The following is a 16970-nucleotide window of genomic DNA, read 5'->3' as shown; positions in this document are numbered from 1 at the left end:
GGAACCAGCATTAACTCTTTCAGCAGTTTAAGCTACAGTAGCTCTTCTATTGGATCTGACAACACGGACCAACATTCGCTCAACGTACATCATTGAGCCTCAACCACCCATGACCTTGTTGCCGGTTCACCTGTTTTCCTTCCTTGGACCACTTTTGGTCAGTCCTGATCACTGCAGACTAGGAACATCCCAAAAGAGCTGCAGTTTTGGGGTTGCTCTGACCCAGATGTCTAGCCATTATACTTTGGCCCTTGTCAAAGTCACTCAAATCCCTGCACTTGTCCATTTTTTCTGCTTTCAAAACATCAACTTCAGGGACAACATGTCCACTTGCTGCCTAATATATCCCAACCACTTTCAGATGCCATTGTCATGAGATAATCAGTGTTATTCACTTTACCTGTCAGTGGTCATAATGTTATGGCTGATCAATGTCTATAAAACAGTTTACAAATGTGTAAATGTTGGAAATATAATTGCTGAAAACCATTCTCTTTAACTGAGACTATCACATGTTTTTTGCATGGGTCAGGTGATATGTACTTAGCTATAGGCAGGGGCGGACTGACCATTTGGAAACTCGGCACTGCCCGAGGGCCCATGGTCAGTAGGGGGCCCCATGAGATGCCCCTGGTACCATTTTCATAGGCTGTTTTGAGTTTGGGCAAGGACACAGGGGCCCCATGATCACCTATTGCCCGGGGGCCCCATGAGTTGTCAGTCCGCCCCTGGCTATAGGACTTCTAAAGGTGTACAATCCTCAGATCTTCTCTGTCCTGTCCCAATTTCTGATGTGACAGTCTCTGGAGATCCCAGACTTTCTGTTTTTTTTTTTTTGCATTTCTCACAATTGTGCACTAGGTGTCAGTAAATGGATGTATAAGTGTGGTATCCTTCTTCACCGCTCATTACCCAAATGTCTGTCCTTGTCAACTCTTCGCTCCCATATATTATTATTATTATTATACAGTATTTATAAAGCGCCAATAGTTTGCTCAGCGCTGTCCATTACAGAGGGGGACAGAACATGTGACAGAACAATACCAATACAATGCAAAACATGAGGGGATTGAGGGCCCTGCTCTTTCGAGCTTACAATCTAGGATATACAGTAGACTGGCTCATCCAGCATGTGCCCCTCAACCTCAAACCGGAAAAGTGCACTTCTTATATACCCTGCAGGTTTGGTATGCCTTCTTGGTGTACCACACCTGCAAGATGTCATATAAGTCTATGACATTTTGCAGCTAACCCACAGGAAAGCCACATTAGCTACATAGTTACATAGTTATTCTGGCTGAAAAAAGTCCATCCAGTTCAACCATAAAAAAAAAAAAGTTATAGTCCTACACCCACAGTTGATCCAGAGGAAGGCAAAAAAAAAAACCCAGCAAAGCATGATCCAATTTGCTCCTGCTTGGAAACAAATTCCTTCCTGATCCCCAGAGAGGCAGTCGGATATTCCCTGGATCAACATTACCTATAAATGATAGTATCCAGTTATATTCTGTGTATCTAGGAAACAATCCAGGCCTTTTTTGAAGCAATCCACTGAGCTGGCCAGAACCAACTCTTGAAGGAGTCTATTCCACATTTTCACAACTCTCACTGTGAAGAAACCTTTCCGTGTTAGTTAGCATGAAAGCAGCCTTTTAAGGGCTCAGCACAGCAAGTGCTCATTTACATTTGCAGTTTGTGGATGTTAAAAACCCATAGTTGAAATGTGTTTTTACCTCCCACCCCCACCACTGGTGTAGCGTGTCAGGGATTGCAATGGTGACCCTGCCCTATGCTCCAGGGGTCCCGTGTGGCCTCCCTGTCACATTCTGTTTTACACTTGGACAGGAGGGGAGGCAGGGGCAGCATATACAGGAACCAATCCTCTCCATTTTCCTACTGCAACCGCTGAAAGCTGACTTCTCCTCCAATCCCTCCCGCCGGTATTCAGCGGCTGCAGGAGGAAAATCTTCAGTCTGGTTGCTCCATTGATATACACACAGTTTTAAATATTTACAGATAAAGAATACACCAAACACATTAACAATAAAACTAAAGAAACTTTTTTTTTTAATAAAAAAAAAATGTACATCCATAATACATCTTTATACAAAACACCATAGAAGCAACATACATCCAGTGAATAAATTAAACATACACTCCGGTCAGACTCAAAATGAAGACATGAGATGCATATAGAGGTCAACGTACCTGAAAAGGGCTTCAGTGTTAAATCATAGCTTCGTGCCCCAGTCCACCCTACTGCTCAAAGGAAACGTCTACCTCTTCTGGGAACACCGGCTGCTGAGGCATGTGAAATAACGGGACAGGTGTTCACTGCCCTGCCCACTGTAAGCTCCTTGTTATCTTTCACGCAGAAAGAGGGGAAGTTAAAAATGTGACCTAAGTAAGAAGGCCCACCCAGAAGTACAAGTAGCTGCAGTGGATTACAGAAAGCTGAGATTTCATAATTCCTGTTGGGACAGTATTTGAAAACTTATTTTTGAAGTTGCAAACTCTTGGGCTTGTATCCTCACCCATCCTTTACTACTTGGTAAACTATTCATCAGGAATAAATATGCAGCCACTGAAACTTGAGACCCCTGATGTACGCACTTGGGGGCTCATTTATACTAGAGAGTGGATGTTGCTATCTGCTATCCGCCGGACACCACAGTGTTTGCTCCATACTGCATCTGCATTTTATGAGTCATTCATAAAATGTAGACCATGCTGTAGAGCCTGCGGTGTCCCACAGAGTTTTCTTTTCCTTGCAGAAAAAATTCCATGATTGGAGGAGAGGCTGGTCACATGACAGTTCATGTGGTTTGGAACTAACGGTGCTCTGCTTGCTTTGCTGTTCTGAAGTACAGTTGCTCAAGGTTGGCTCACTCCTGCCTCCAATTAGCTCTGGGAGTCATTAAGCTAGGGCCTCACATACTTTTTCCTCCCTGCACTGTGAATGTTTAGATGTTATGTGCAATTAAACCATGGCAACATCTAATGTTTGTGTAGTATTATGTTCAGCAGACTGTGTTCTTCTATTGTTGTGACTTAGATGACGTTCAGAGCACATTTTATGCCCAATTCATGCAAAACTCCACGTAATCCCAAGGGGTTCACATACTTTTTCTTGCAACTGTAGGCAAGGCATAGACCACATTTGTAAGCAAACTGCTGAGCCTTAAAAATATGTTAATGTTTGTTTGTTTGTTTGTTTGTTTTTTTGTAAGCAGCTGTATGGTCATACCACTGCTTTATTATTCAGTCCCATTCACACCATCACACTGCCATGCACCTTGAAAACAGAAGAGCATTGCAATGCAGCATGCAGCAACTCGCTAACATGCATTGTGGTGCACTGCCAAAAATGCTACATGCATCTTTTTTTGTGTGTTTTATTGTGTATGTGCACGGGCCCTTGGTGGATTATTGTGCAGAAGCAAAGTTTAGGATGAGAGTTGCTACGTTCAAACCCAAGTCAGCAATCTGTGATGGTTCCCTCTATGGTAAACTTTGTTATATAAGCCTAGTTGCAGTATTTCCTGAAGAGCATTGGCCATTTACTGATCAATTTCATTTGTTGCCTAGAGTTACTCTTTAAGGGCGCCAGCACGCCACAATGGTGTGAACAGGGCCTAAAAGAAAGCAGTGGTAGGAGCATGGTTTTCTCAGGTCAAGAAACATAATATGGCAGGTCCTGGAACAAACGTGATTCTAGGCTCAGGATCCCCAGATGTAGAGCCCCCACCCCCTGCCCAAAATAGGTTTTAAAGCATGTATACCATCCTTGAGGGATGGAACGTGGATCCATTTTCTTCATGCGTCAGATCTCCTTCAGGAGAAGTCCAGTTTTTAGAATTTCTGTTTAAGGTTTCATGTAAAGGCAATTACAAAGAACATTGTATAAAGACAAAATTTTAAATAAAACATTAAAAATTAAACTGCTTTGTCATAAAAACAGACAGTTTCCTTAAACAATACATCTTACAGCTATATCACCAATTTCCCTTTTCATAACTTATCTTGGGGTGAGGCAAGCCATGTCATTCACACATAAATAAGAGCAATATATTACCATCTCCTGACTGGTCATATTGCTTTGCCTATCTGAAGTATTTATAGGGTCAAGCTAAATAACAATATTTAGGGCTCAGTTTTTTGGAGGACAATGGGAGAATGAACCATATCCAGCAGATATATAGTCTCACTGGCAAGGCTGCTGTTAGAAATCACAAGGCCCCCATGCAGCTAACCTGACCTCCAAAAAAAAACCAGTTTACTATGCATCAATTATGAATGAACACAGTGAGCGATCAGTATCGATCATTCATTGTGTTCATTTAGGAAAGGAAGGGGGCTGATAAATGTGACACATTTTCTGCACCCTTCCCTCACTCTCCATCCTGAAGGATCCTATTGTGTGTCTGCAGCTGTCGGTGGCAAGGAGAGGAGGTAAGCCAGCAGCACTGCCAGGGTGGGGGCACACAGGTGGGCTGAGCAGCAGGGGGAAATGTATGGTCACAGGGAGGGGGCAATTACTGTAACTGATCCCCTGTATGGCTCTCTCTGCAGCAGCTGAAAGCCAGCAAATGGGAGAGGAGAAAAAGCCAGCTCTCATCTGCTGCAGAGAGAGCCATACAGGGGATCAGTTTCAGTAATTCCCCCCGTGCACCATGCCGATCACCCCCCCCCCCCACATACAGTTCGTATAGGACAGGGGTGGGCAACCTGTGGCTCTCTAGCTGTTGTGGAACTACATTTCCCATGAGGCATTGCAACATTACAAAACTGACAGTTACAGCTATGACCTGCAGAGGCTTGATGAAACTTGTAGTCCTGCAACAGCTGGAGAGCCGCAGGTTGCCTACCCCTGGTATAGGAGGACTGGTGGTACCCCCTAATCCACAGCCCTGCTCACTGGCCTCCTAATGGAACAGTAGGAATATATTAAGACCACTCCAGGCAGTCCAGCTTCCAATCACAGCCCTGACTGTCAAGGTTGTGCTGGGGTGATATCCCCACCAGGTTTATAAACCGCAATAAAGACGCAGTCATCTCAGTCCCTCCCAAAACTAGAAAACAATTGTCAGATTTTGTTATACAAAATGACCTTTAAATGAATTATAATTCCTTAAAAAGCACCCGTGCTCAAAGAAATGTGGAGTCTAGCATTGTTAAGCGCCTTCAGAAAATGACAAGTGCCAGACCGTCATGCTGATAACCGTGACTCATCAGGCATTTCCAGTAGGAGGTCATAATGCGTGTATCTGATTATAGATCTGCTTTAATTCTCATAGAAATGTTAAGGACTGTGTAAAGTCTGAGCCCTTAACTGAAATCCACTCTCTGGAAGTATATTGGCTGCTCAGAAACCTATTAAGCTCTGTGAGTATCTATGGCAGCATCTCTGCTAGCAGCCAGTTAGTTAGCACTACAGCTTTCAGAGCCAGGCTCAGTCCTCAGACCGCCCTCTGTTCGGCACATACAATATATTGGATAGCTCATTATAGAGGCTTTCGGGATCAGTTCAGGTCAATCTGACATTAGTTTGTGCTTTGCTTTTATTCCACTATACAACTCAATGTGAGACACAGTAACCCACCCTTGTACACAAGCCTTCAAGTATATGTTTTCACATTAAGGTCCAAATCTGCATTAATTACGTCATAGCAGCCAGTCCATATTATTCGTTTTGTGTGTATCCTGCACACAATGAATTTATTCCTAGCAATATGGTCCTAATGAAATCCCAATAAGCTTTTCAAATTTTTTTTTTCGATTCTTGAAACAGGTGCATGTTGCTTGACGACTGTGGTGCAGTTGTCAAGAACTCCAGCCTCTTTCCTTTGATGCTTTCTTAAACCACTACAGCCAATGAGGATGTGGTAGTGAAGTCTGGATTCCTGTGAATTGTAACACGAGGGCTGATGAGTTTTTAACTGTGTTGCTACATAAATAGGTAAAACTTACTTACCTGTATTGCCCTCTCTGCCACTACCTTCAATCTCCTAAAAAGCTAAGCTATATGAAGAACCTTCTGCATTTGACATGTTGGGTTTGTTGGACGCCCGATCCCCCTCAGATTTCCACCTGCTGGCCTTTACATCACTACAGAATCTTGTAGTTGCTGTAGGGGCTGTCGGGCTGTTGGCAGCAAACATTACACAGTAATGTGACTTGTCAACCTGGAGACAACTGAGCAGCTCTAGGGCTCCTGTAAATCAGTGGAATAGTGGGGATTTTAAGCAGGTCACTTCTACTGATTAGCAAGTATAGAGACTTCCTTTTCCTGAAAAATTGTAAGCCCTCTTTAAGACTTCCAATTTGTCAGATAATTAATAAACATACAAGGACTGATAATAGTGAAGCCAACTTATAAACATGCTGTCACTTCAATATTTATCATGACCACAAAATAATTAGCAAAAACATAACTTGACTGTTAAAAGCAGAATCAGATCATTGAATAGATTGCATAGTGTGTCTACGGGTATAGCTGAATGTTTGGGACACATTAACCCCTTAATGCCGGCGCCTCCCGGCTCTTCAAGGGGTTTCTGATTCCGGGAGGTGGGGTGGGGTTTATGATCATATGAAGCTGAATGTTTGGGACACATTAACCCCTTAATGCCGGCGCCTCCTGGCTCTTCAAGGGGTTTCTGATTCCGGGAGGTGGGGTAGGGTTTATGATCATGTGATTGCTGTGATTGGCTGTCACAGAGGTCACATTATCGATTGGGAGCTTTCCGTTGGTGCCTGTGCTGGGAGCATGCAGGGCACGTGCTCTCAGCACAGATTTGTTGACATTTAGGTACGCATGTATGCAGTATCTCTGCGTCAAGGCCCACCCGCTGAGAGGCCGGTAGAATATACTTACCTGCTCTGTGCAATGGTTTTGCACAGAGCAGCCTTGATCTTCCTATTCTTGGGTCTGCCCTAGTGCTCCTGCCGAGTTCCCCCATAGCAAGCAGCTTGCTATGGGGCCACCAGAGCGGGCTCGCACCTGAGCTGCTACTTTGTGTCCATTCACAAACGGAGCACAGCTCGGCCCCGCTCCCGCTCTCCTCATTGGCTCACTGGCTGTGATTGACAGTAGCCAGAGCCAATGGCTACCGCTGCTGTCTCAGCCAATGAAGAAGGAGAGACCCGGGAGAGCTGAGACTCTTGTGCACATCGCTGGATCGAGATGGTGCTCAGGTAAGATGTAGGAAGGGGGGACTGGGGGAAGCATTGAATACATGAAGATAAAAAACCTTGAGTCTTCACAAACACCTAAGGGGTGCGCTGTGTTCGACACCAGAGTTTGGCACAAACACAATATAGAATTTTACTGTGCCCTGCAGGAAACACACCTTCCTATATTATACCAGTTTTGTAAGAAAACAAGTAAACCTTTGGCAACCAAGGAAGGAACTATAGCGGTCTGCATGCAAGGTGAGTACAGGGAAATGGTGACCTTTGCAGAGATACTGTTCCTTTGCCCTACATGTTCAAGGCGGCAGTGTCTCCTTAATGCCTTACAGTGATCCTTTAATCATTTATATCAGTCCCTGCCTCCGAGGAGCCTGTCATATAAAGTCTCCAACACATAAACATTACACCCACTTTGAATGGCAGTCAGTTCACCTCCCAGTAAGTTCTTGGCTTGTAGAAGGAAATAGGATGACCCACAGGAAATCCACACAAACACAGGACAAACATACAAACACCATATGGAAGTGCCCTTGGTATCTCCCCACCCCGTTCTATATAGTCACCTTGCTCATCACTAAACCCCTGTACTGCTCTGGGAAAACCTTCTTTGACATATTTACTGTGCTTTTCTCTTAGTGCCCAATGCAAAGGTGCCTGGCATTTTCAAAAACAACCATGTGAAGAAGTCCGTAAAAAGCCGATGAGAACTAAAATCTCATTCCACTAAATGTCATGTAAAAATACTGTTCAAGTTGCAGTGTCTGTTGGCATCTACAGAAACTGGCATAATTATTTCTTTTTTTCCTATGAGAAAGATTTATCCCTGTCTAGTAGTATGAAAATCATTATTGATAACATTACAATAAAATATTAACATAAATAAATGACATTAAGGAACACACTGCATAGCCAGACATACTGAAACCGTGTACCATTGACTGTGCTTCCTGTGCCCAGAATGGCAATCAGAGAACAGTGATTATTGTGCTACCTTGGGCGCATCTTGGCATTCAGTATAAAACGAAAGTTGTGTTCTGAATTGTATGCGGTGGATCGCTGCAGTGCTTCGAATAGCCCTTCCTTCCTAAACAGGACGAAGTCTAACAATCTGCAGCAGATGAGGATTGTAGGACTGTGCAATACGTCAAGGCAGTGGAACAAGTGCAGAAGTGACTGGTAGGGATCCTCAGGAGGGCGTGTCTGGTGATGTCACTGCGGCTTCCCCCTGGCAAGGTCTTTCTGAATGCCCATTGGATGCTTTGTCCACAGTAATGGCTGGAGAGACCGGTGGAGGTTTATAGAGCAAGAGAGCGAGCAAAAAGAACACTAGTCCAATCACCTGTAAAACCAAGAAGGGTACTAGCATAATTAAAGGGCAACGTCACCTTTTAGCTTTGTATTTTTTTTATAGATTAAAGATTTGTTTTTTATGTGGTCTTGGATATAGCTGGGAAGGGTCAGCGGGTGAGGTCTTTATTGAAGTCTGTATGTCAGGGATCTCCTCGATCCCCGCCGCGATGGTCCCGGCGCAGGCGCAGTGCACCGCCCTGTGCAGGGACACGGGCACTAGGTCCGGGCCGGCCGCAGCGTTCGAGTTCGCGCATGCGCAGTAGAAGCCGCGGCCACCCGCTGGGCACCAATGGCAGCGCAGGGCGGGATATTTAAATGGCCCTGAGCTGTCATTCAGTGCCTTCTGGTCTTTCCTGCATCCTGTGATTCTGCGAACCTGTACCCTGTAAGTTATTGACCCGGATTGTACCTGACCTTGCTATTTTCTCCTATCCTGACCCTTGCTTTGCCTGACCTCTCTCCTGGATGCCCCCTATCGGATTTGACCTGCTGTTGCTGACCTGGCGTGTGACCCGACCATTCTCTGCCCGCTGCCTTGTATCTTACCGTCCTCTCTGTTACCGACCCGGCCCGTCTGACCTTGCTCATCCATCCATCCGCCCATCCCTCGCAGTGGGGTCTTCTGACCTCCTCATATCAGACTCCTTCCCGTGGGAGCCCTTGGCGCATACCACTACCACTGACGGACGCACCCAGTAGCCACGACCTGGTCTCGGGGGGCTCCAAGTCCATCCCCACCATCAGGGGCCCTGGTGAACAAGCACCCTGGGACTTAGATTCCGTGCGCTGGGGACACCTATTCAGTGGAGTGCTAGTGGTACCGCCGGGCGGTCCCTTACACTGTATTTGAAAGACCACCTCACTTCCTCGCTACCTTAATTCAAGTCAGGAATAGGGATGAGCTTGTGTTTGTGGCCAAACTAGGTCAATGATGTGATAAGCATCCCCTGCCCTTTTGTATATGTCAGCTAAAGGGCATGGAGTCCTCCACCCACATCTCAGTGGCCCAGGAATGGCAGTTGCCTTCTGGTTGGGACTGAACTCGATTCAGAACAAACCCACTTGAAGCATTCCTGCCAGAAAGCTGTCACTGTGCACTGCCAATCATAAGTTCCTTAGGCAATTCCCAGTCTGCAGGGGCATGAAATGAACACACGCGGCTGTGGGATGGGGAATACCCCAGCCACTTACAATTAGTGATGTGCAGTGATAGCTTCCTGGCAGACTAGGATCCGAACCAGGGGTGGACTGACAACTCATGGGGCCCCCGGGCAATAGGGGGTCATGGGGCCCCTGTGTCCTTGCCCAAACTCAAAAAAGCCTATGAAAAAGGTACCAGGGGTATCTCATGGGGCCCCCTACTGACCCCGGGCCCTCGGGCAGTGCCCGAGTTTCCAAATGGTCAGTCCGCCCCTGATCCGAACATGCCCAAGGTCATGCCTGATGCTGGGTTAGTGGCGGGGTAACTGTAAGGTCCAATTATGCTGGACATCAGGGCAGCTCACATTAACCCTTCACTCACCTTGTAAACAAGACCAGCAATAAGCATATAGTTGCTCATGGCTGAGTTTTGGTACATGTAACAGGAGCCCTTTTCTCCACTTTGGTTCTGCCAGAGCAGGCAGGAAATGTCAATCATCGAGCCAAAGGCAATTGGTCCAGGGATACCACCTGAAAAAGAAGGGGACATTATTGCAAAATATCTTTTTTTCAGGCAAGCATAGTCTGTACTTAATTGCTGAAGCCACTGGCCTTTACCTGATCTCTCAAACCAATTCACAAAAAGAACATTGGGGAACTGGAGAAAGTACAGAGAAGGGCAACCAAACTGATAAGAGGCATGGAGGAGCTCAGCTATGAGGAAAGATTAGAGGAATTGAATTTATTCTCTCTTGAGGAGAGGAGATTATGGGGGCATATGATAAACATGTATAATACATAAGGGGGGGATATGATCACCATGTATAATACATAAGGGGGGATATGATCTCCATGTATAATACATAAGGGGGGGATATGATCTCCATGTATAATACATAAGGGGGGGGATATGATCTCCATGTATAATACATAAGGGGGGGATATGATCTCCATGTATAATACATAAGGGGGGATATGATCTCCATGTATAATACATAAAGGGGGATATGATCTCCATGTATAATACATAGGGGGGGATATGATCTCCATGTATAATACATAAGGGGGGATATGATCTCCATGTATAATACATAAGGGGGGATAGGATCTCCATGTACAATACATAAGGGGGGGATATGATCTCCATGTATAATACATAAGGGGGGATATGATCTCCATGTATAATACATAAGGGGGGATATGATCACCATGTATAATACATAAGGGGGGGATATGATCTCCATGTATAATACATAAGGGGGATATGATCTCCATGTATAATACACAAGGGGGGGATATGATCTCCATGTATAATACATAAGGGGGATATGATCTCCATGTATAATACATAAGGGGGGGGATATGATCTCCATGTATAATACATAAGGGGGGATATGATCTCCATGTATAATACATAAGGGGGGATATGATCTCCATGTATAATACATAAGGGGGGGATATGATCTCCATGTATAATACATAAGGGGGGATATGATCTCCATGTATAATACATAAGGGGGGATATGATCTCCATGTATAATACATAAGGGGGATATGATCTCCATGTATAATACACAAGGGGGGGGATATGATCTCCATGTATAATACATAAGGGGGATATGATCTCCATGTATAATACATAAGGGGGATATGATCTCCATGTATAATACATAAGGGGGGGATATGATCTCCATGTATAATACATAAGGGGGATATGATCTCCATGTATAATACATAAGGGGGGATATGATCTCCATGTATAATACATAAAGGGGATACGATCTCCATGTATTTTACATAAGGGGGATATGATCTCCATGTATAATACATAAGGGGGATATGATCACCATGTATAATACATAAGGGGGGATATGATCTCCATGTATAATACATAAGGGGGATACGATCTCCATGTATTTTACATAAGGGGGGATATGATCTCCATGTATAATACATAAGGGGGGATATGATCTCCATGTATAATACATAAGGGGGGGATATGATCTCCATGTATAATACATAAGGGGGGATATGATCTCCATGTATAATACACAAGGGGGGGGGATATGATCTCCATGTATAATACATAAGGGGGATATGATCTCCATGTATAATACATAAGGGGGATATGATCTCCATGTATAATACATAAGGGGGGGGATATGATCTCCATGTATAATACATAAGGGGGATATGATCTCCATGTATAATACATAAGGGGGATATGATCTCCATGTATAATACATAAGGGGGGGGATATGATCTCCATGTATAATACATAAGGGGGGATATGATCTCCATGTATAATACATAAAGGGGATACGATCTCCATGTATTTTACATAAGGGGGATATGATCACCATGTATAATACATAAGGGGGGATATGATCTCCATGTATAATACATAAGGGGGGATATGATCTCCATGTATAATACATAAGGGGGATACGATCTCCATGTATTTTACATAAGGGGGGATATGATCTCCATGTATAATACATAAGGGGGGGTATGATCTCCATGTATAATACATAAGGGGGATATGATCTCCATGTATAATACATAAGGGGGGGATATGATCTCCATATATAATACATAAGGGGGGATATGATCTCCATGTATAATACATAAGGAGGGATATGATCACCATGTATAATACATAAGGGGGGATATGATCTCTATGTATAATACATAAGGGGGGATATGATCCCCTGCAGGAGCAAATTGGATTGTGCTTTGCTGGGGGGTTTTTTTGCCTTCCTCTGGATCAACTGTCGGTATAGGATTATAACTTTTTTTTTTTTAATGGTTGAACTGGATGAACTTTTGTCTTTTTTTAGCCGGACCAACTAAGTAACTATGTGTGGCTGATGCTAGCCACTGTGAGGCAGCATGGCAGTTTGGTGGTTAGTCATGTTGCCTTGCAGCAGTAGGGTACTAACTTCCGTATCCTCCAGGAACTATATACATGAAAGCTACTGTACATGTTGTCTTAGAACCTTTCCTTTGTGGAGTATTAGTTGGGTGTTGCCTACTTTAAAAACCCCTTGTGCCCAACCTGTGGCCTGAGGGCCGCATGTGGCCCTTTGGTATATGATGTGCGGCTCTCAGCATTCTGTAGTGGGAACATTGATTAGAGTAATGGAATTGATCTCTACCACCCCTATGTAACATGTTCCCAGTTTCGCATTGTCTTCTTCAACATATCTCCATCCAAAACACTCTGACTCACATTTCATCTATTCCTCTCAAGCATTACTTACATGTATAACATTATGTGCGGCCCTTCGTTGATGTCGGGGGCTGCATTTGAGGCCCCCTTTAGCTACTACTGCCCTAATTCAAAAGTAAACCTATCGTATAGACATTTCTTTGTAAGCTCTTCAGGAGCAGGGAGTTATACGAATAATTTTATTATTCTATAAAGCAATTCAGAATATGTTAACATTGTATAATGGAGTTTTGGAACTAAAAGAATTAGCAAGGGAACTTGTGAAGATGAATGTTACCTATCAAAGGTGGAGCTCCTATGCAGTGCAAGAGTCTGCCATTCCTGACCCCTTGAATACTGCTAGAATTGAAGTTGTGCGACAGGATCAGCTGTCATTTAGTATCTGAGAACATAATTGTAAGTCGCTGGTCTATTTCTTGACATCTAGCCATCGTTCTCATTCTTTAGCTCATAGTACCTGTGTACTACAGCAGAGGCCCCTGGCACCAGACAAGCTGTAAAGAACACACAGTGGTGTTGTCAAGAAAAGAGCACTTGAAGATGCAGCGGTTCACTTACTAGCTAAAGTAACAAGCTTCGGGCAAGTTAGGGTATTGCCATGCAGTAGTAGCCAGAGCTTCTGAATTCATAAAGGTATCTGCTGAGTTGGAGAGTTAAAGTGGGAGTCCAGCAATAAATTTAGCTGTTAACAGTTTTTAGTGGGAAAGGGTTAGAACCCCTGTCAGGCTTTATTGCTGCCCTCGCTGGTGAGAAAACAGGAGGTTAGGAAACCTGACAAAGAAGCAACCCTTCCGCACTCAATCTAAAATGAGAAAAGCTTTAAACAGAAGGCTCCCAATCCCCCTCCCCCCCTCTTCCCAAATTGATCATTGGCAATATGAATGTAAGAGGTAAATATGATCTGTGCATTGTTTTAATCAGCACCAGAATGCCATAATTTTACCTCCCACCTGAACAAATCTACTTTAAAATTGGGAGCTACAGGAAAGCTCAAATCATTTTATAAAAAGTCATAAATCTTGTTCTATCCAAAGCCCACTTTACCAGTTAAGCTGTAGCCATTAATGGTGTTTTATAGGGAGAGCTGGTTACTTAGTGAACAGCAGAGATGGGAGATGATGAAATGCAGGAAGCAGCCCTGCCTATCAGCGGGGTTATTGAATCCATTAGCTAAGTGCTTCTTGTCATAGCATACCTAATGTTCGCACTAATATCCACTGGATCCCGAGTGCAAAGGAGCGCTGACTATCCGGCACACACCTACATTAACACGGGAAGAACATAAAGAACACTTATAGAAGAACTCCAACCTATACCAAAAACTCTAAAGTACATTCCATTAGCACCGCTGTCCTTAAATACTTTTGAATGCAGCACAGGCTTACTTTACAGGGAGCATATAGTGGTTTGGGACATATTTATTTGTATGGTCAAGACTACATTTGATGGTCGAGACTATACATTTTAATATTTTTGCATTGTTTTTGGTTATTATAAAATGATTAACCTAATACTATATATTAGTAGTATATATTTTATAATTGATTATATATTATACTGTATAATGTGTACATCTAATAACCAGCCAGTAGGTGGAGCGTTAGGCTTTTTTTTCCCACATCTTGTCCTTTTGTGACTCAGTCCCCCCCTTGTATGGTTGCGTCCAAGCTTGCAATCAGACAGAGTGAGCCTGAAGTGAAGTAGCTATGATTGGGCTGTCTGTCTAGACAACCCATAATGCTTTGGGAAGCCTGTGTAATGGATTAAAACTTAACTGTATCCGTATTATCCCAAAAACATAGTTTCTGTTCATGATGGCCACTTATAGGCAGATCCCTCCTAGGGATAGTAAATAGAACCTTACTGAAAATCTACAGGGCTTTGCACATTTACCCTAAATCTAAAAGACATCTCCTGGCATTAGAAGCCAGCACAGAAGAATGCACTAGATTGGCTGAATGGCAAGTAACGCAGCCCCATTCTGCTGTCTGATTGGCTGGCAGCAGGAAGCATTCTGTCTGGCTCTTGATGTAGTCATGTGACTCCTTATAAGCAGAGGAGGCAGTGGTGCATTGAGAAAATAAGATGGAGTGTAGAGCTGGTCATGCACTGATCAAAATTCAGGGACCAGCCAAATTTTGATCAGTTTGTGTTGTCCCCACTCATTTAATTGACTTCTATCAAAGGGATATGCTGGAAAAGTTTTGTTGATCAGCAGCTGCAGCCATTTATCAATGTATTCTGACAGTAGGTTGTTCCACTGTCAGAATACAATGTCCCGACACAGCGGGGATTCCTCCATCCACTAACAGTGTATGGCCAGCTTTTAGTGACTATTTATATTCCAATCAGCCATAACATTATAAACACTGACAGGTAAAGTGAACACAATTGACAATGGCATCTGAATGTGGGTGTGATATATATTATGCAGCAAGTGAACATGTTGTCCCTGAGGTAGAAGTCTTGAAAGCAGAAAAAATGGCCAGGCGTAAGGATCTGAGCAAATTTGGCAAGAGCCATATTGTAATGGCTTGACAACTAGGTCAGAGCAACTCCAAAACTACAGCTTTGGTGGCATTTTCCCAGTCTGCAGTGGTCAGGACCGACCAAGGAAAGAAAACTGGAGAACTGGCAACAGGGTCATGGGCAGCCAAGGCTCATTGATGCCAATAGAGATCGAAGGCTGGTCTATGTATTCTGACCCAACAGGAGTGCTACTGTAGCTCGAATTGCTATTAAATATAATGCTGGTTCAGATAGAAAGGTGTCAGTATACACAGTGCATTGCAGTTTGTTGTATATGAGGTTGCATAGCCACAGACTGGTCAGGGTGCCCATGCTGACCCATGTCCACAGCGCTGGTTACCTGAGGAAGAGATGGCATCATGATGCACTATGGGAAGAAGGCAAGTGGCCTCTTTCAGCAGTATAATGCGCCCTGCCACACTGCAAAAATGGTTCAAGAATGGTTTCAGGAACACAACAACGAGTTTTAGGTGTTGACTTGGCCACCAGATTCTCTAGATCTCAATACAATCGAGCATCTGTGGGATGTGATAAGAGAAACAAGTCTGATCCATGGAGGCCCCACCTTGCAACTTACAGGACATAAAGGATCTACTACTACAGCTTGGTGACAGATACCGCAGCATACCTTCACAGGTCTAGGTGACTCCACACCTCGATAGGCCAGGGCTGTTTGGCAGCAGAAGGGTCCTACTCAATATTAGGTGGGTGGTCATAATGTTATGGCTGATTGGTGTATGTCTCTGCTACATGTACAGGACCTGGCCAAATCGACTGATATTTCATACCGTAACGTTGCAGTGAGTGCAGGAATACTGCACAGGAATGTAAACAGTATAACAGAGAATGTAAACACCAGCAGCAGCGACATCTTTTTGCAGGAGGAAGAGCATTTTCCCGCTACAGCCTGTGTCCCCATCACAGAGATATTGGAAGCCACACAACTGCAGTTTTCATACATCTAAAAAAAAAATAAAAGAGATTGCCAACTTAAAGGAGCGTTCAATATGATAAATGAGATACAGAAAATGCTATTTAATGACAGGTACAGAACAGAAATAACTATTATCTAGAGCTGGGTAAACATTTGCAGAATTCATAAACTAATCGTTAGTGGGGTCATTTTCAACTACAGCGACAAGAAAATTCGAAGAAGTAAGATGGAAATTTTTTGTACAAATGAATTTCTAACAGTGTATGTGGTTTTCATTTGTTAAAATCCATTCACTCCAAAATCGAATGTTGAAAGCAAAAAAAAAAATTTCAACAACTTTCAAACGACATTCATCAAGCTGTTGAATGTACTAAGAATTCACAGATGAAATTTCATACAAATTTTCAGTCTACAAGTGTTTACTCAGCTTTACCCCCTAGGTTCACATCTGTGTGGGTGGTGCCACTGCGGATCCACACGAAAACTCATGCAGCCGCACCACCCGCACAGAGAATTGCGGACCCGTGTGCGGGTGACATTAGTTCTAATGGCACGCCACCCGCACTGGAAAACGCAACCGTACTGGTAACC

The 16970-nt window shown here is 43.8% G+C and overlaps 1 protein-coding gene across 4 annotated transcripts in view; it reads right to left on the bottom strand.

The window, feature by feature from the left end:
- Positions 1-2050: 2050 nt before the first annotated feature.
- SLCO4A1 (solute carrier organic anion transporter family member 4A1) overlaps positions 2051-16970 on the bottom strand; it is a 55764-nt gene continuing 40844 nt past the window's right edge. For 3 of the 4 annotated variants that reach the window (XM_089661535.1, XM_089661537.1, XM_089661538.1), the window contains exons 9-12: positions 16234-16406; positions 14112-14176; positions 10067-10215; positions 2051-8533 (exon numbers count right to left, since the gene is read on the bottom strand). In XM_089661535.1, coding sequence (XP_089517661.1) covers positions 8381-8533; positions 10067-10215; positions 14112-14176; positions 16234-16406 — 540 coding nt within the window. In that variant the 3' untranslated portion in view covers positions 2051-8380. Of the gene's footprint in view, positions 8534-10066; positions 10216-13193; positions 13411-14111; positions 14177-16233; positions 16407-16970 lie in introns of those variants that run through there. The other variant, XR_016308275.1, reaches the window with a different exon arrangement.

This window comes from Staurois parvus, unplaced genomic scaffold (assembly GCF_062004578.1).
Source record: "Staurois parvus isolate SC_StPar_1 unplaced genomic scaffold, SC_StPar_1.0 ptg001349l, whole genome shotgun sequence".
Taxonomy (NCBI): domain Eukaryota; kingdom Metazoa; phylum Chordata; class Amphibia; order Anura; family Ranidae; genus Staurois; species Staurois parvus.
The sequence above is the reverse complement of the archived record's forward strand: the minus strand, read 5'-3'. Positions and strand labels throughout refer to the sequence as shown.